At 36.8% G+C, this 19,271-nt stretch overlaps 1 protein-coding gene and 1 long non-coding RNA gene across 5 annotated transcripts; one reads left to right on the top strand and one right to left on the bottom strand.

Moving 5' to 3' along the window:
* The first annotated feature begins 638 nt into the window (after positions 1-638).
* On the top strand, positions 639-4,185 carry LOC113288442 (F-box/kelch-repeat protein At1g57790-like). The gene is made up of 2 exons (XM_026537480.1): positions 639-1,889; positions 2,685-4,185. The coding sequence occupies exons 1-2, from the start codon at positions 1,848-1,850 to the stop codon at positions 3,915-3,917; spliced, it is 1,275 nt and encodes a 424-aa protein (XP_026393265.1). The 5' UTR covers positions 639-1,847; the 3' UTR covers positions 3,918-4,185.
* A 1,372-nt stretch (positions 4,186-5,557) lies between these two features.
* Positions 5,558-8,337, bottom strand: LOC113288441. 4 transcript variants are annotated; one of them, XR_003330626.1, is made up of 7 exons: positions 7,873-8,334; positions 7,511-7,602; positions 6,933-6,995; positions 6,729-6,786; positions 6,580-6,649; positions 6,217-6,336; positions 5,558-6,051 (listed from the first exon to the last, which is right to left on the bottom strand). It is a non-coding gene; the product is annotated as an uncharacterized LOC113288441 (long non-coding RNA). The 4 variants fall into 4 exon arrangements; XR_003330627.1 differs by having other exon boundaries at positions 5,558-6,088; positions 7,511-8,337; XR_003330628.1 differs by having other exon boundaries at positions 6,929-6,995; positions 7,511-8,333.
* Between the last annotated feature and the right edge of the window lie 10,934 nt (positions 8,338-19,271).

The raw sequence follows: 19,271 nt of genomic DNA, 5'->3' as shown, positions 1-19,271 counted from the left end.
GATTCAACTGTCTTCTGTTTTTTATTAAAATCAATATCACATTGAATTTCGTCTCTAATTTTTCTCATCATCAAAAGAATTTCTGGTGTTTTTTCCTCATAGCTCAGCAAGAAATTATTTAATGTGATTGTCACTTTAACAACTTTGTTTCTTGAAGGGAGATCTATTAAAAAACTTTTATCATCTTCTTTCCCATCTTTATCAGTTCCCATAACACTCAATTATCTCTTCACCAATCAACAAATATTACCTACATTTTCTTCTGAGTGTTCTGGACATCTTGACATTTATTGAATTGCAACCAACTTTTCAATCAAATTATGCAAGTCTTAAGTGATATCACCGTCTAATTGCTCACTCGAATTATCTAACCTTGTGTTATATGTTGATCGAAATTTACAATGAAGCAAAGTGGGAGACTAAAGAGTACGTTGAAGAATATATAAATTAATAATTATCAATTTATTGATTAATTAATATCTCGTTTAATTAATAAATTTTGATGGTCCCGACAACATTAATTTATAAAGTTTTTGTTATATGTAATCTTTATTTTTATCAGTAAAATTTCTTTCCCGGCAAAAGAAGAAAAAAACAAAAAAAAATAAATCCGAACTTAGATTCCAAAATTGAAAGTCTTCAATCTTCATTCGTCGAAGACATAGGTTCGAACCAGTCCAACTGAGAGAAAAAAGAAAATTGTTTTTATCTCACAGTCTCACACACTCGCTCTCTTCCCCATGGAAGTAAAGTTTTGACAAAAATCTAGGGTTTCTCACTCTCTCCTCTTCAGCTTCCATGGAGAAATCCGAGCTTCAGAGAAGAGGTGAACGCAGACTTCCACCATCACCTAAGGTTGCACCATGGCTTGTTTTCCCACATGGTAAAGATGGTAAGTTCCAAACTTTCTATAACATTTGTGATCATCAATTAAACAAGAGAAATTCAAACAAATTTATACCAGAATTAAGTAAAAGAAGATTTTGGCAGAAATCTTGCCACAAAGGGTGGGTAGTCAGTGTTTGTGAGGATGATGATACTGATCCTAATTATGGAGATTGTTCACTTTGGAATCCCCAATCACTAGAAACCATTCACTTACCTTGTTTGCCCAAAAATGTAATTGATGAATACTTGATCAAAGATTATCTTTTGACTTCACCTCCTCAGACCAACACCAGCATTAGCAGCAGCAGTAGTAGTAGTGACAATGATGATTATGATGCTGATTCCATGGTTTACATACTTTTTGATTGTCGTGGTGAAAGTCCCGACGTTCTTCTATTTTGTCACCCTGGTGAAAAACAATGGAGAAAGCATGTGTTTAATTATGTCGAATTTACTGAATCAATGGTATATCTCAAAAGTAAGTTACATATAATGTGTTGGAGCGGTTTCTACTTGGAGATAGAAGTACAGCGTGGGTCTGATTTCGATGATGAAGAAACCCTTGCAGTAAGTCATATTCGTGTTTGCTTAGATGGCATTTCAAAAGAATCACCATCTGGAGGTTTGGGTCGTTCTTTTAATGTGTATTATGTGGAATCATTTGCTGATGTCTTCCGAATATTTATAGCTGGCATTAGTAGAGGGATTCATCACAGCGTATCCCAAATTGGAATCGTAAAATTGGATTTCTCTGCAATGGCTTGGGTGGGTGTCAAAAGTTTGGATGACCATGTCTTATTCCTTAGCAGTTGTACACGGTTGTCTTGTTTGGCCTCGGACTTGGGACTTTCAAAAGGTTGTGTGTATTATACACAATATGAAGAAATGAGCTTGTACAAATATGACTCGGAAGATCAAAGTATTTCACTTTCTTTACCATGCCCTGATCTGCGGACACCATGGTTCTTGCCTCAGTGGCTGATGATTACTACACCTCCGAGGTAACTTTGAAGAACAATACATTTTTTGTCTCACTGATTTATACTTGCTTTTCTCATATTGATGATCTACTGACTTGTGCCTTTGATGCTAACTGCTAAGAGATACAGCTGTATCAGATGAACCCTGTGTAGTTCATATACTGCTCAGGTCATACAACCTCGTGTCTTAAGTAATGTAGTTCATGTTAGAGTATCATTGAACTGAATTTATGTTAAAAAGGACGCACTGTATTTTCTTTACAAAACTCACCCTGACTTTAACCGATTTGCCACATAAATTTATGTTTTCGCTAGCTATGCTTGTTCAATTAAATGTCTAATCAAAGTTGTAATCACATTAGGTAACCGAGCCTCCTTTAAAGATCCAGGAATTTTGTGAGCATCCTCCCTATGCTTTCCTTCTTAAATAGTTACACTACTAGGAATTTTGCAGTATCTATTATGCTATTTTATTCCCTTCAAACTCTACTTGCTCTGTATCTAAGTCTGAATAGTTAGTTCAATATGGGCGTGCATATTAGGTAATCGTGACGCATCAATATCCTTACACCGGCATCGTGAACAAAAAATAGTTCTATATTTTGGTTGCTGCCATGAGTTTTCATTGTTTTGAAGTGGTACACATGGATGTTGGGCATGTGTTTGCCAAATTGGTTTTATAGGTTTCTCTCATGTTTTTCGGCCCCGGTAGTACTTCTTTATATCTTATCCATGTTTTCTCACCCTGTTCTCATATGTAATAGAGATTGAATAGATGTTGTTGCTTGATGATGTTTTGGTTCTTTAATTTGTAAGGTTGACGATAGAAGAACAGCAGACTGTAATTTAGAAAAGGTGGAACACATGGATGAAGTTATAAAGGTAATGGAAAACATAGCTGGTAGGGATGATGAGAAAGAAGATACCGAAAAAGGAAGGCTAGGGATTATGCCTATTGATGATTTGGTATGGTCAGTATCAAACTATCTTCATACATTGGATTACATACATTTACGTGCAGTGAGTAAAAGATACCGTGCGATGATGAATCTCAGAAGATCCTCTTCTATTAGAACTTTCAAGACCACAGATTTATCCCCGTGGCTGGTTTTCTCCGACTATGATCGATCCATCTACAATTTCGTAAACCCACTGCATAATAATGAGAAATACCTCATTAGTATTCCTGAAATGGTAAAAGGTTCTAGAATTTGCTTTTCGAAAGGTGGGTGGTTGCTCATGGTGAACGGCCTGACTTTGTTCTTCCACAATCCCTTCACGAGATCCGGTATTAAACTTCCAGACTTCCCAAATAATCGTGGTGCCCCTTTCTCAGGTATCTCGTTCTCTTCTTTGCCGACTTCTGCAGATTGTGTAGTTTTCGCCATAAAAAAACAATTGGATGCTAGCATGTCCATCTTCTTCATTAAACGGGGAGAAGAACACTGGAGGTGTGATTCCTTTGATGCTACTAGTTATTTACCTCTCAACAGGAAACAAATGGGATTCGAGATGGATTTGAACAATCCAGTTTTCTACAACGGAGTATTCTATTGTCTAGACATAAACGGAAATTTAGGTGTATCTAAACAAGAGAATGACAACGTAAGTTGGGAAGTTTTAGCCATGGTAAGCGGACCTAATTGTGGGTTTATCTATAAGAGTTACTTGGTGGAGTGTGAAGGAAAACTTTTGTGTGTGTTATTAGGCCATTTGGGGAAATGGGTTCGTATTTTTAGATTGAACGACACTCAAATGGTTTGGGTTGAAGTTAAAGATCTGGGGAGGCATATGTTGTGTGTTAGCAATACATCTTCTATCTCGGCAGTTGCTCCAGTTAGTCAAATGGAGAACAAAATCTACTTTCCGAGGTTGCATGAAGATGGTATCTTATTCTATTCCCTTGATACAGGTATGTATCACTGTGTTGGTACTACTAAACATTCTGCTAAAGATTATCGTGATACGAAGGTGAAGTTATTCTGCAGTTGGATTGAGCCCAACTGGTCAGAGACCTCAGTTAAGTCTCTTGATTGGCTTAGCATTTAGATAAATTTGATGGCTTTGTGGTGTAGTTGGTTATCACGTCATTTGAAGGTCTCAGTTCGATCCTGAGCGAAGCCGAATTTGCCCCTCTTAAGGAAAAAATGAATTTATTTGGATAAGTTAGCATGTGGTTTTTATTTTTTATGAGACAGTAATCTATTTATGTTCTGGGTGTCGTTTCTAGCCTGCCCCAACTTGTTTTGGAGCAAAGGCTTGGTTGTTGTAACGTAGTAATCTGGCTTGGTTGTTGTAACATAGTGATCTATTTATGCGAGTGGAACTGTTTTAGTTACTTGAGGTGTTCCTTTTAGTATTCGTTTGTCTTCTGTTTATGTTGTTTAATTTGTGTTTTTTGTTCGACAAAAGTGCTCATTCAGTCATGGTCCATTGATAGACGATTGTCCTCAACCGAGCCTCGCCATCTTTCTCTCTTGCTCCACTTTTTGGTTGCCATGTCTTTCTTGGTAATTTCCTAGAATTACTTCTATTTCTAGTTGCCAAAATGCTACAAAAGAACTAAAATGATGTCCTCGTGGACACTTCGTGAGGCTATGGGTTCCAACCGCCCACCACACCAAAAAAAATAGAGAGGAAAAATCCAAGGAAGCGCCAAGGTTGTTTCGACAAAAGTCAAACACGCACAAAGATGGTGTTATTGGCAACAAATTGCCGCTCAACCTGGTTTTTTCACTGCCACACATAAATCTTCTGTCCCATTATTATTACTAGGATATAACCCGTGCCGTAATGGCACGGGCTTTGGGGTTGTGCTATATATCAGAGATTTGATGCACTAAGTAAGCTTTCTTGGTTGTTTTTTTTCTTCCTGTCAGTCCAATTATAATGCCAGGCTATGAGAAGCACGTCATTCCACATTGGTATTTCATTATCCAAATACTTGTCCTAGAAGTTCTAATCTTTATTCTACACTGTAATCGGAGGATCACCCTGTCACCATTTTAGTTACGATTCATTTAGTATGTGTCATGTATTTGTCCATGTGATGTGAAACGTGAGGTTGTTTACTTTCAGATTACATATGTTTCAGGAGGAAAAATATGACCATCTATGTAAATAGAGATGGTAATAGGTCTCTCTCAGTCCGGATGCCCCAAGTTTATACTTGGACTCAATAATCCAATGACAATACTTTAAAAAAAAAATTATGGGAATATATCTGGTTGGCTGCGAGGATTTGTTTTAACGTAAGAATTAAGAATTCACATTTGTTTTAATGTAAGAAATATCGTTTAACCATCATCAGTATCAGAATCGTTTAACCATCATCAGTATCAGGATCGACCATTAGCTAAAATTTGATGCAACACATCAGCTTTTCTTTTGTTGTTAACTGTTGTTAAATAACTGAGATGCATAAGAACTTACACATGCTTATGCCAAATGATATAAAAAAAAATACCCAAGAGTTTCAGTTCAGTTATAACCTGAACATACCAACTCACTGAGATGTGCTGTTTTGGTTGACCATCAGAAAAACGTGACAGACCCCGTTTTTGGTTGTGTACCATTCCAAAAATTGATAGGACCTCGCATGCAGAAGGCCAATTGGTGTTCAGAATTATCATAATTTAAATTGTGTTCAGAATTATCATAAATTAAATTTTAAAAACAAAAGTATAACATACAGGACAAAGTCAACAACTATAGTGGCAAAGTTTATTACATTGTTCAGAACGAACTGATGCAAGTCATGTTAGGCATGAAACAGACATTGGAAATGTCAAAAGAAGGAAATCTGAGCGCAAAATAATTAACCAACAAAAGGAACTTAGGGACTTAGGATTACACATTTTCAACTTCAAAGGTTTAAAGAACCACCGCAGGACTGTAGTTGCGGTCACACGACTATTGGAAACCATATTTGATATCACGTCCCTCCTTTCAATCTTAATATAGGGAAATCACAGAGAGGATCACCATATTTTGCCCACGGCGTGCCTTTTTAGAGGGTTTTCATCCTCGGATCCAGGGAGACCCATTCTTGACAATGGGAATCCCTTGGTTTGTGTTAGGCGCAGGATGTTATCTTAAAGGATTTCGCGAGTCATTCTGAAGGCTATGAGTCGCTTTCTTCTACATGTTGAACGCGTTAAGCATTGTTCGGTATTCAATATCTCTACAAAAGATGCAACCACCTTAGCCTTGCCTTCCTCCTTTTTTCAAAATAACATAAACGTGGTTTGTGCTGAATGCTTGATTGTTGCAAGAACGTAATCATGATAGATATTGTCCCGGTGGTATATGATAGGTAATTTAGCTAGAAAAATATAATGTGGCATACCTCTCCGGTAATGACTATATCCAACGTAGTCCTGGACCACACTACCCTTTTATCTCACTATCCAGTGCAGCAAATGCGGTTGACCGATATGGTGCCGAGACTTCACAATGAAGCTTGAACCTGCAAAAGATTAATCATAAGCGCCTCACAGATTATATTGCCCTCCTGAAGTATGACAGTCGCTAACAATCCATCTAAAAAAATTCATGTACTTTGAAGCTACTTCAAACATAATTATACTGCCTACCCAAAGACCAATGAAATCAAATTGGTCTAAATGAAATAAGGAATTAGTAATTTCTTAACTAATTATAGGTTATTTTCAAATTTTCTTGGAAAAATCATGTGGCTTTGAACTCTTACCTAACTGTTAAAATCAAGCTGTAAATATGATTACCACTTTCCAAGTGATTTTTAGCTGGTTCACAGTTATCTGAGAAAAAATTAGAATTACTGATCCATACTAAAATGAAAACAAAAAGAGAGCTACACGAATATAAAGATAGTCTCACCTGGATATAGAACCCAGACTACCTGTTCCTTTTGTACAACTCCCCGAAACCATGTTTCCTTATCAAGCAAAGGAAAAAAAAAATCATTGTAGTGCAACAACAGAAAACTAAAAATGATAAATAAAAAATTACGCACATGAAGATCTAAATGAAGAAGACATTAGCAACTTTAAATGAAATCTTGATATTCCAATACATACTGACTTTTAACTATTCGAAGAAAATCTTCAAAGTAACCACCTTACAATGAGACCCTTCACTTCAGATCTTCAAAACAACAAACCAAAATAGGTAAACAGTTTATTAGGGAAAACTTAAAATATGTTCTAACCCCGAGAGATAAATTGAACTGCAGAGGTACCTAAATGTTATAGTTGCAGGACATACGCAGGGCATTAGCCTGTATACTAAATCACTTATACTGCTTATTTCACTACACACTATCAACAAATGAAATCTGACCATGTGTAGTTTTTTGGCTTTGGTATATAACACAACGATTGCGTGAATAATGCTTTTATCTGAAAGGTATTCACCTAGATATTATAAGAGTGGATAAATTATCTGGAGTTAACTACATCAGAAGCTACTTCAATGCTTTCTCATGAATTGAAGATGATCATTTGCATTTTCACTTTTACTTTATATTCCTGCACCTAATTTATCAATTGTTCTTATCTGGAGTTAACTACATCAGAAGCGAACTTTTAACTTACTTTACTTAAGATTATACACTCTTGAATAGAAGCTTGAACAGAACAAAAGATGAGTAAAATATTTACCAAATGATCGTTTTCACTTCATAAACTCTTTTCATTTTAAATCTCTAGCTTTATCCACACAATTAAGATTCTGATAAGGCACACCCAAAATCCTGAGGGGAAAAAAATTCAAATCAGTACCACGGACACCAACAACAACAACAATGACAAAAAAACTAAATGAGTACCTAGGTCAAACCTTAAAACTACTCAAGATTCTGATAGTTAGATCTTAAATAAGGCACACCCAAAATCCTTAGGGGAACAAATACTCAAATCAGTACCACACATAAATTCAGCACACCAACGACAACAACAACAATAACAAAAAACTAAATGAGTACCTAGGTTAAACCTTAAAACTACTCATAAACAATACCAACCATTAATCAGAGAACCAATGTAATTGCATAGAACATACAACTAAGAGCAATTAATCTCAGCAAAAATAGAATTAAGCAATCATAATCCAAACTTAATCTCAGTATTTTTTTCATAATCCCCAAATTCAAAACTCCTTTTTGACGCTACACATAGCTCTAAATTCCAGAGGTAAAGGGATTGAAGGTCTAACTATACAAATCACCGTATCGCCAAATGGAATGACGAAAACCTAGAAATTAGATTAAGAAGAGTCTCCAAGTTTAAACGAAGAAAATGAAAGAAAATGAACAGATGATGCAGTGAAGAAGATTGGAGGATAGCTAGGATTTATAATTGATATTGATTAACATTGATGGCTGAGAAAAATTGAAACACTTCAGAAGTTAAATTCGATGAATAATGTAATCTTCCAGCAAGGACTGAATTAGAATAAGGCTGGTGTAAACGTAAGAAATACATGGTGAGATCTCAGCCGCATTTTATAACATGAATCTGTGGATCTCCGTACAACATGTAAAACCTGAGAGGAGAGTATAAATGAATATTGGTGGTTGAATCTAGACCGTCATTTATCTATCCAAACTGTAGACGTCCGTCCATTGGTAAAAACTGGTCATTCCCGTTTTACAAAAAAGTTTCATGCGTTCCAGGAGGTCCCAGGTTCGAGTCCTTAATGGCGTAATATTGCAGGAATTAACATGGAAGATAGAGTTGGCTTGTCCCCTTATGACACAATCTCATCCCCCATCCGCTTCGGTAGAAGTGTTTAGCTTGTTCGGTTTCCAACTAGTTAATGTAATATTCTTTATCCAATAATAAAAAAATAATTATTTAAATAATTATTATTATTCTTTTTTTTTTAATTATATTATTGGATAATGATTATTACATGAAACTAGTTGGAAGCCTAACAAGCTAACCTCCAACAACATATTATTACATTAATTGAACAGGTTGCTGTGCTAGCCTACCAGCGAGCCTTATCGGTAACCTAGCCAAGAGAGCCAAAGCAGATAGGGGAATGAGATTGTGTCACAATGGGCAAACTAACTCTACCTTCCATGTCAATTTCTGGCAATATTTCTCTTCAATGTCAAAATTTTTTATTTTTTTTATTTCTCTTCTTGTTTTGGGAGCTTCCCCACCTTCACTAATCGCCGTACAAAATTATACCATCGCTTGGATTCAAAGACCAACCGTGGTAACTCTTTTTGTCAATTAGCATAACGGAATCTAACATTAATTACAGGCGGTGACTAAATACAACCCATAATTATGTCAAATATAACCCTTTCCAAAAACCAAATTATCTGTAGAACAACTTCACGAGAGTAATTGAAACACACCGTTATTTTCATCGTTGTTTTAAATTTCCTTGTTTTTCTGTGCTTGTTCCCATTTGTGTCTTAATTGTCGATGCAAACCTGTTTTTCAACAATAAAATCCATCACTTATCTGTTCTAGCCTAACATATTAAGACTACCTTGTAATTAATCTTTTTACATATGTGGATCCTTTAAAAAATTGAAATTGAAATTCCAGCGAAGAGTATTGTGGTATTTATTCGGTTTGTTCAAACTTTATGTGGTGGTAATGGTAATGTTGGCAAAAAAATTAACAAAACAAAGACATAGACAAGAAGGATATGCTTCTGCTGGAGATGATCTTGATTCTTGACGATGATCCATGTTTAAGTATAGTAGTGTTGATGGATAAAAATAATTTGTTGATTTTCGAGGAAAAGGTGGAGGGTTGTGCACTTGGCAGATCCTCAATTAAGAAAATTGTCTAAACCTTTAACATAGGCATTGCATGGGAGTTCTTTGAGTTCGAGAGATCAATCTGTATGATTCCGGCCTGAACCAAGACAATGGCCGTTCTAGAATCAATTCGATCACAAAAAGGGATGAGGGTCGATCTGTAGGAGGGAAGTTGAGACTTGTGAGATAAATAATGATTGAAGGATTGTGGAAGTGTGGAGACTTCTGCAAGTTTGATGAACCGTCAATGAATTCTGACCAAATTGATTGAGTTACGTTTAGTAGTATTCGACTGAGATCCATCGAATTGAGTTAAGTAGTGTTCAGATATATTCTCAAATCATAGATTGATGAACCTATTTATATTACAGAAGTAGTTTACATTGCGCGAGAGACTTGGTTGATTTTCCATCCACTACTTTGTTAACTCCTTCAACTGCTAGCACGACTTACTCACATTTATCATCGTGGATGTACTGTTACATCACACGTGTTGTAGGCCTCCAGACCAAAACCCTAATGAATATCCCCCCATGTGACATGATTGATGTCTCATGTATGTGGAGTCTGCAAGACTGACGTGTATGTTTAATTGGTCAATTGTTAACTTAGCTAGACCATGTGTCTTAGCCTTGATGAGTCGAGCATTATTGAGGAATGTGGGGTGCTCTGTTACTCGTGGATTGAGCATACTTAGCTAGGACAATAACAGTGCACATACGTCGAGTTTGATGAATTGTGATATATTATTTTACCAGGTGAGGCAGTAATGATGATCTGATGATTTGGATCGACGAACGTCGGTCTAATGAGATTCCTCGATCATGGACCTATTTTAATGATTATTTAACGTGAAATCTGCTACGTTGTATAGAGTACTAATTCCTGATATAATATGTCATGACTTGTCGAATGACAAAGTAGGAATTACAGTATTAGTAAGTATTGGACTCACTGGTCGGTCAATAAAATATTAGATGATCTGCCAAGTGTATGATTATCCAATATTATGTTACTTCTTGGACAGTCGAGCAACAAAATGTTGGTAGCAGGACCGAATATTTAAATATTAATTAAAATATTGATAGCTGGATTAATATGAAAATTATTGATGTTTATCAGAATTATCATAAATCTGAAACCCTAGTTTTGGAGAACTTTGGATCCAGGAGATGGAGAGCTCTCCAACATGGGTGGAAAAATATCTACCGACCAATGGGTATGATGACCGTCCATTGGTGGTGGAGAGACTGGATGGACGGTGTATGGAGAATTGTCCAACTGGTGGAGAAGGATTCACCAAAATGTGGAGAAATATCCAAGATATGGAGGATTATCCAAAGTGGAGGATTATCCAAAATTAATCAAGGAGTGTGGGACCAGCCGTCCATGATGTCCAAGTCGACCGGCCAGGTCCGACCACAGTGGTGCACGGGCCACCATGTTGAATGTGCGCCTATTCCTAATAATTTAGGTATTTTTGTTGGAAACTTGTGCCATAGTTTGGATTTTAAAAAGAGTTTGATCTTGAATGAAACTCTCAATTTTTTGCATGAATGAGCAAGTAGGATTTTGCTCACACGTCCAATATTTTTTAATATTAAATTAATGTTATTTTAATATTTATTGGTGAAAAGGCATAACGCTGGTGGGACCATTTGATTTTCGTAGGCTTTTGGAGAATTGAGCAATATTTGAAGAAATATGGAAAACTAAGAGTTTACACAAATGTGGGAAATCAAGAGTTATGATAATAATAATAATAAAATAAGGAAAAGTGAGGAGGCGCGGGACTGGCACTGGTCGTGGCATGGCCGGGCGGCCGGTGGGCCCGGTCCTTGCGCCTCTTATTTATTTATTTATTTATTTTCCTTTCCTATGTTGCATAGGTCTCCATACATCCACATTCGTTCATATTTTTAGGTGCCCGTTCGTGCATTATTACTAAGTACACTCGCACCATTTTCTCGGGGCTTACTCAGGGGTGACCCATATGCCCGAAAGGTGAATATTTATTCATAATCCATGGAATTCAGCTGAGAAAATCCGTGATTTGAAGTAATAAAATATTATGATGAAAATATAATATTTTCTAGGAATTCAATTGATGAATACTGCACCAGAATTAATTAATTGATGGCTCTATACTAGCAGGCAATCTGTCTAAGAGCATTATATTTATTCGAGAATCTAGGTATGAGATAGTAGAAGATTTATACTCGTTCTGAATGTTTATTCTGCATAGCCAGGGAACGTTTGCGACATCCTGATGATGTTATTACTCTATACTAGTGGTCAATCCTTCTAGGAGCCGTCCAATCATTCTTGATTCTGTACAGAAGTGAATACTTTAATTAATCAGTATTGTTGATGAAATATGCAAAATATCGAAAGCTCAGCTGAGAGGCTTTAGTAATTACATATTCATGCATATTCTGAAGAGGTTATACACTCAGCCAGAAATCATCGTGACATGAGCTTTCATGTCTAAATTTTAAAATATGAATTTCATACATTCGTCTGAAGATGTTTCAGAAATATACAAAATTATGATTTTACGACTTTAGCCTTCATAAAAAATCCACCATCAGCATTAAGTGCCTTGCTTAGTAAGGGACAATCATGTTCCGTAGTAAGCACTGGATGGTGTTTTTTTTAATCATAAACAAAATAAGTAATTGAACTCAGTCATTAGAGAAGTTACCAGATTCCTCGAGTGGCTCCGATGATGTCATGTACTCATATGCGAATAATGGCTTAAACGATCCTGGAAATATGATAGAGCATCGTACGGTGAGCGTGAATCGATGAAGCACCGCTAATTTGGGTGGACAAATGACCAACTTGGTGGGTTTAACACTTGTGAACCCGCGACCCAAGAAGGAAATCCTTGTCTAATTAGGTTTAATAAATAAAATTAGTATAAAAGGGAGTTAAACCCTTTTATTTAAATTTCTTCCCAACCGACTAGAGCCTTCTCATCATTCTCCATTCTTCCATACTCGAGCAGCAAGGAAAGAGAGAGCAAATTCGTCAGAGCTCCACCACCGTCTGTCGCCGACAAACGTCCTACCAAGTTTCGGCCGACAACACTGACTAGGTAACCAAGAAAAATAAATTGATGAATGTTCGTTCATTTAGTTAAGTTTTTTTTGATACGTGAGCTTTCACGTTTTTGAATGGACATCTGTCCAATTTCGAAAAAAGGACGAGTGTCTATAATAATTTTTTACATGAGTTGCTTATGTTATTATTATTATTATTTTATTTTATTTTGAAAAAGCGGACGCTCGTCCATAGTAAGAAAAAGTTTACGTGAGTTAACCACGTTTTTAATTTTTGAAAATCAAGTTTTGGTTTCGATGATTTTGTTTTTGAAAGTGGACAATTATCCATGGTAACATAATATATTTACATGAGATTTCACGATTTTAGAATGGACGTCTGTCCACGCAACAAACTATTTTTTACGTGAGTTGCTCACAATTTTTGAAAAATCAAGTTTTGAGTTTTGAATAACGAACTTTGCTTGCTTTTGCAGGTACTTTTTGTGAAGAAATGAGCAAGCCTTTCAAATATCAACTCTTGTTTTATCATCCCAGTTGCTAGTGATTGTAAACTTGTAAGAATTTTGATTGTTACTATTTTGTAGACTCATATTCTTTTTAGTTGATGTGAGCATCTTTATCGTTCAATATTGTTGCGCCTCAATTCCATTGATTTACTGATAGTTGCATCTTATGCATATGATATATTGAAGTAGACGTATTGCATGAATGTCATAGCTATCTTGCTGAGATGTCAGTCGATAGCTATAATGATGCTTCCAATGATGACGAAGAAGAAGGATCAGTAATTAAGAATACTCCGAATATGGATGATGATTTCTTTGTAGTTCAGTATAAACCCGAAAAATATCCTCCAGGTCATGTATTTCGTCTCTTCATAAATCCTAGGGAAATTACTCAGAAAAAGCTGACATCTCCCCAAGCAATAATTCGGTTACGTCTGCAAGGTGGACATTATTTTGCTTCGTCCATGAACTTCAAACTTTCTCGAAGACCTTTGAAGGAATTCTCAGGATGGACAAGGCATATGTTGCGTCATGACCATGTTCGAGCCATGTTAGACAGTGCTCAAATAACTGAGGCCGTCAGCGCGTCGGAAGATTTGATCATTAACTATGATGTGTGAAGTATGGTAGCTCTGCTTGCTTGATGGTGCGTCCCTACTCACACTTTCATATGCAGATGGGGAGAGTTCACCATCACTTTGGAGGATGTGGCATTCTTGTTGCATCTTCCTGTTACAGGTAATTTTCCTGAAAAGTCCTCAGCGGAAGAGACTGCAATGTATGAAATCTTGACAACTAAGACCCATGACATTAATAAGATGTCTAGAAATTGTTATGCCCAATGGTTGAGGTACTGGCCGTCGTTAAAGAAGGATCCCAATAAGCCTGCGGATAGCACTCCATTGTTGCTTTCTTATCTTTATGGTTATCCAGAGATGTACTTGAAGATGATGGAATTTTGTTGAAGCCGTTTATAGATCCTCTCGCTATCAAAATGGCTAAAGGTGATAACTTCCCGTTGACAATCTATTCATGGGTTCATTATATTCTAAACTGAACTCCTTAGTTATAGACACCAGTGTCTCTAATGGCTTTATGAAAATTGAATCATATGTTAATACAATGTTTCCCCAAGAATTATTATGGGAACACTTCAATAATTATGCCTATATCCCTCGTAGTGTCTTGCAAGGTCCATGTGTTGATTCGTGTCATGCTTTCCCTGTAGAAGACAATGTCATGATCTTTTGCTGGTCTACTAAGTTCCCTCAGTCTAAAGCACGCCTCGTCGAATTGTTGGTCAGAGCCTGAATCCCGTTTCCTCCCTTGGGTATCTTTCCTTTTATTTCTCGGTTGATTAGTTTTAATGTTGAAGAGAACTTATACCATGCATGTTTACTCCGAACAGAACCATTGCAACTAATTCCAGAGATTGAATTTATCCAAATCTTGCCGGAAAATCAGACCATAATTTGAACTTTGTTGCACAAACTTTCCCGCCAAAAGACAAATTTGAATTGGAGAAGATGAGTGCCCTTTATCCATTCCCGGGGTGCCAATAGTAGTTTGCATGGAGGTGCCCTTATCCAACTGAGGGGTGGATTTAACAATTTTATGGGTTGTAAATATTACTTTTCTAGGGTGCCTTCGACGTATTCCCGGGGTGCCTTTAACACATTTTCTGGGTGCTTTTAGTAATTTTCTCCCAGGGTGCAAATGCCACTTTTCGAGCCAATTTTTGCACAAGAACTTATTTCTCCAAAAACACCTATAAAGACATAAAAATAAACAAATAAGTACAAAATCGAGCACTAACAATATATACAATTGAGATCAGAATAGACATATAAATGCGTCTATCAATTGGTACGAAGAGAGAATGAATGGTGATTTTGATCGATTGAGGATCATGATTGGCGATGAAAGATGAAACCTGGTGGGCCCGAAGATATTATATTTAAATGCAAAATGGTCCCCGGAAGCGGCGCCAAAAACTTGGTGGACCCGGGAAAGCGTCTAAAACTGAAGCGAAATGAAACGGGCCTACAGTAATACCGCAAGTGCACGGTCGTCGGTTGTAGCTCGTGCAAGTACGGGTCGATCCACAGAGACTGGGTGTGTTTGGAGTATTTAGCTACTTTGGGCTCTAAATTGCTATTGGGCTATGAATAATCAATGGGCTTTTGAGTGCTAATGGGTTATGAATACCCTTGGAATGAGTTGGGCTTTCAGTGGTTTTGATGGGCTGAACTTGGGTTCAGTTGGTTTCTGATGTGAATTGAACTGGGCTTGATCTTTGGATTGAACTGGGTCTTTGCCTCAGTGAACTGGGCTTCAGTTTGTACAAACAATGGACAGTGGGCTTAGAGAGTTTTTGGTCAAGAAGAAAAGAAGTGACCAGGAGAGACAGGTAACAGTGAGCAACAATGGCTCTAGGCCAAAAACAGCAAAGATAGAGGAAGAAGGCAGTGGGGCAATAATACAAAGGCAGTTAGCCTAAGGCAAAGACAATGAAGAAAATTAAACAAGGCAATGACTAAACAGCAAAGAACTAAACAACAATGCACTAAACAAAGCAGTGACAAAAGATTGTGAAAGTGATGAAGATAGTAGTGAAATAATGAGGCAATGGATGATAAAACAATAAACACAAGGTAATAGTGAGGTAAATGTGACAGTACAATGAAACTACAAGCAGAGAACAATGGAACCAAGGCCTAAGCCAAGGGCAGGGGTGATGGTGAAGGTGAAATGGTGAAGGTGAGCCTAGGCATACTACTAGAGTGGGAAGAGAACTAGTTTGCTCACAGTCACTAGTGAGCACTAGTTTCTCCCCACTGCTCAATCAACACAATGCTCTAAAGGCTTTAGCCTAACATTCACACAAAACAGTAAACATGAGTGATGAAAGAACACTAGGATGTTGAATCCACCATTAACCTAGGGGATATTCTACTCACAGCTAAAATAGTTACCAAAGTACTAATTGTCTGATTAAAGTACAACTAGTCTAAGGGCTTAACAACATTGGACACGAGCTGCACATGATGAAGACTATCTTATTGATTCATGGTTTCATCTATTCCTAGCATTTGAGGTTTAGAACATACATAACAAGAACATTAGAGAACAGGAAAACATAAATAATGAACAAAAGATGAACAATGAAGGAACAAACATCACAAACATCACATTAACAGCAGCTTAACATGAACAACAAATTGAACAGAACACATACATGATTAAACAGGAACAGTGCATGAAACAGCACAAATTGAAGAGACTCAAAAAAACATTAACAGAACATAACAGTTCTGGACACTGGCTATTCCAGCATAAGTTCACATCACACCCACAGTCCCCTTTTTATAGTTACAATCAATTCCCCCAAAACAGGACCAAAACAGTCCCCATTAGGGTTTGGTGAAAATCAAAATTAAATCACAATAATCCTACCTAATGTTGATAACAACCCTAATAGACTAACCCATACCTCAATTTAACATTCAATTGATTTCCCCCAAAAAATTCCCAAATCAGAAAAATTAGGGTTTTAGAAATTAAAATTAGAAATTTACCTAATCTTTGACTCCAATCAAACTTCAACCCATGCTTAGAATTAGTCTTCTCTTGCTTCCCATACCTCCAATTGCTCTCCTAACTCACCTAATTTACCAATTTTTCACACGTTAGGGTTTTGAGAAAAACGTGTATAAAAATGGGAAATTAGGTGGCTAGATAGGTTGTAATGATGGTAGTGGAGATGGGTTATGGTGTTTGGTTGATTTGAGAGGAGATGGTGGTGGTTGAGGTGGTGGTTGAGCGGGGCAGGGTAAGGTGGCGGACATGGCAGGAGCAGAGCTCGACTGCTCGAAGGAGGAAGATGAGAATTTGGGTAAGGTGCGTTTGGCTGAAGGGTATAGGTGTTCGATACTTGGGTGTTAGGCGGGATATCAAAGTTCGATGTTGGCGAATCTGAGTCACTGGATGCAAAGCTGGTAGGTGAATCGGATGGCTACTCCTGAAGAATCTGGTAGCGACCGTCGGATGTCTTGATACAACGAAGTTAACGGCTCTAGATGGGGTTAGGTGTTGAAGTGTTAAGCGGAAGTATCGAGATTTGATGCGCAGGCAAAAAAGCGACCGTAGGATCTAAATGTGATCTAATCTGAAGGCTTGGAATTTAGGCACTATGGTGTTTTGCAGGGACTTCAGATTTTGATGCACGATGAAGAAGCGACCATTGGATGATGAGATGGATCCAATCTAACGGCTGAGAATGGAGGCGGGTATGGATATAGAAAATGGGTTTGGGTAAGGGTTTTGGGCCTTGGGTATGCCAAACCCATATCTTCTTTAAGAACAATTCTTCCTTCTTGAGCCCATTCCTAGCTTTTTGGTCTTGTGCGCACCATTCTTTGCGGCTTCCTTACGTAATTTCTTCCGGCTTTTCACTACTCTTCAGCTCTTTTCTGCTCCGCAAGTCATCCAGACTTTATTTATTACCTAAAAATGCAAAATTAATTAAGAAAAATATTTATTCTTGAAAACAAGGAAAATACAGAATATGGGATAAAATGTAGAATTACTGCACAAAAGATGAGTTAAATGCCAACAAAAAGGGATAAATATATACGATATTTGGCACTCATCAAAACCCCTAATCAATATTTTATTCCCTTGATCTCTCTTTTTATTTACTTTCTGTTATTTCATTAGTATAATTTAATTTGTTTCATCACAACTCCTCTTTTTGGTTACATAAGAAGTCAAAAACAAATAACGATTACACAGCTCCTCGTGGGAATGATCCTTACTAATGTTGTAATATTTGTTAGTAACAACGGGAAAAATATAAACTAATATGATACGCAAATGACACACACCAGTAAACTATTTTGAGAATTGCAGTTTTGATCTCTCCAGGATTACACCTTTGTGAATAAACTGCTACAGGATTCCGTAAGATGTTCTTTAGGGATCGACTTACTTCCTTGAATGCGTCACTTCCAAGGAATAAGTGGTGAACTTTAATATCTACGTTTGTTCATGGATAGAGGAGTTATAATTCTTATGTTGAGTCATATCGCACTAGTTGTTCTCTTGTCCGTGACTGGCGTAGAGAATAGTTTTTGTCGATGATTACTTTTCTGATGAAAATCTTGTATATTAGTGCCTCTAACATTAATATCGCTATTTTTAAATTCTTTTTTCGTAACTGGCGAGAAGAGAGACAAACACATGCCGAATATTAGAAGAACTTGAAGTATGAAGAATTCAAGACGTGTATTGAAGAACCAAGGAAACCAAGCATAGTGAATTATGAGATGAAAAGTTTATTTATTTTTGAATCCAAATATATTGAATAATTTTGTCACTAAAATTGGCAAAGTGGGAGATTGTTAGAGCATTGGTCGGTTGAACCCACAAGTTTTGGTATCTCAAACTTGTTGTCAATATTAGTTGATCAAAATTATATTTTGATTTCTAGTCTACTAAGTCAAGTCTCGGACTAGGTTAGAATTTGGTAGTTGAGTATCAGAGATCACCTTCGAAGACTAAATATCGACGCAGATATTTGAAGAACTTCTATATCGGGTATGTGAAGACTGGACCATTCTATTTACTCACCATCTTAGCATTCTATTTGTTGAGATTATGTTGTATGATTTCTGGTAGAGTTACAAAGAAGAAGTTTTAGTAAAGATGTTCAATAGTCCTTAACAATATTAGTTCTAAGCAATTTATTGTTTGTGAATTAATTTGTGGATCAATTGAAGATTTCTAGTCTACTAAGTCAAGTCTCGGACTAGGTTAGAATTTGGTAGTTGAGTATCAGAGATCACCTTCGAAGACTAAAGATCTACGAAGATATTTGAAGAACTTCTGTATCGGGTATGTGAAGACTGGACCATTCTATTTACTCACCATCTTAGCATTCTATTTGTTGAGATTATGTTGTATGATTTCTGGTAGAGTTACAATTAAGAAGTTTTAGTAAAGATGTTCAATAGTCCTTAACAATATTAGTTCTAAGAAATTTATTGTTTGTGAATTAATTCAT

Source organism: Papaver somniferum, chromosome 6, assembly GCF_003573695.1.
Source record: "Papaver somniferum cultivar HN1 chromosome 6, ASM357369v1, whole genome shotgun sequence".
Taxonomy (NCBI): Eukaryota; Viridiplantae; Streptophyta; class Magnoliopsida; order Ranunculales; family Papaveraceae; genus Papaver; species Papaver somniferum.
The sequence above is the reverse complement of the archived record's forward strand: the minus strand, read 5'-3'. Positions and strand labels throughout refer to the sequence as shown.

What these genes read in the sequence shown, in the direction of transcription:
- LOC113288442 (XM_026537480.1), top strand. Translation starts at nt 1,848, where the DNA reads ATGGTTCTTGCCTCAGTGGCTGATGATTACTACACCTCCGAG. An exon ending in ATGATTACTACACCTCCGAG is followed by an intron (nt 1,890 to 2,684) that starts GTAACTTTGAAG and finishes TTAATTTGTAAG; the next exon opens with GTTGACGATAGAAGAACAGC.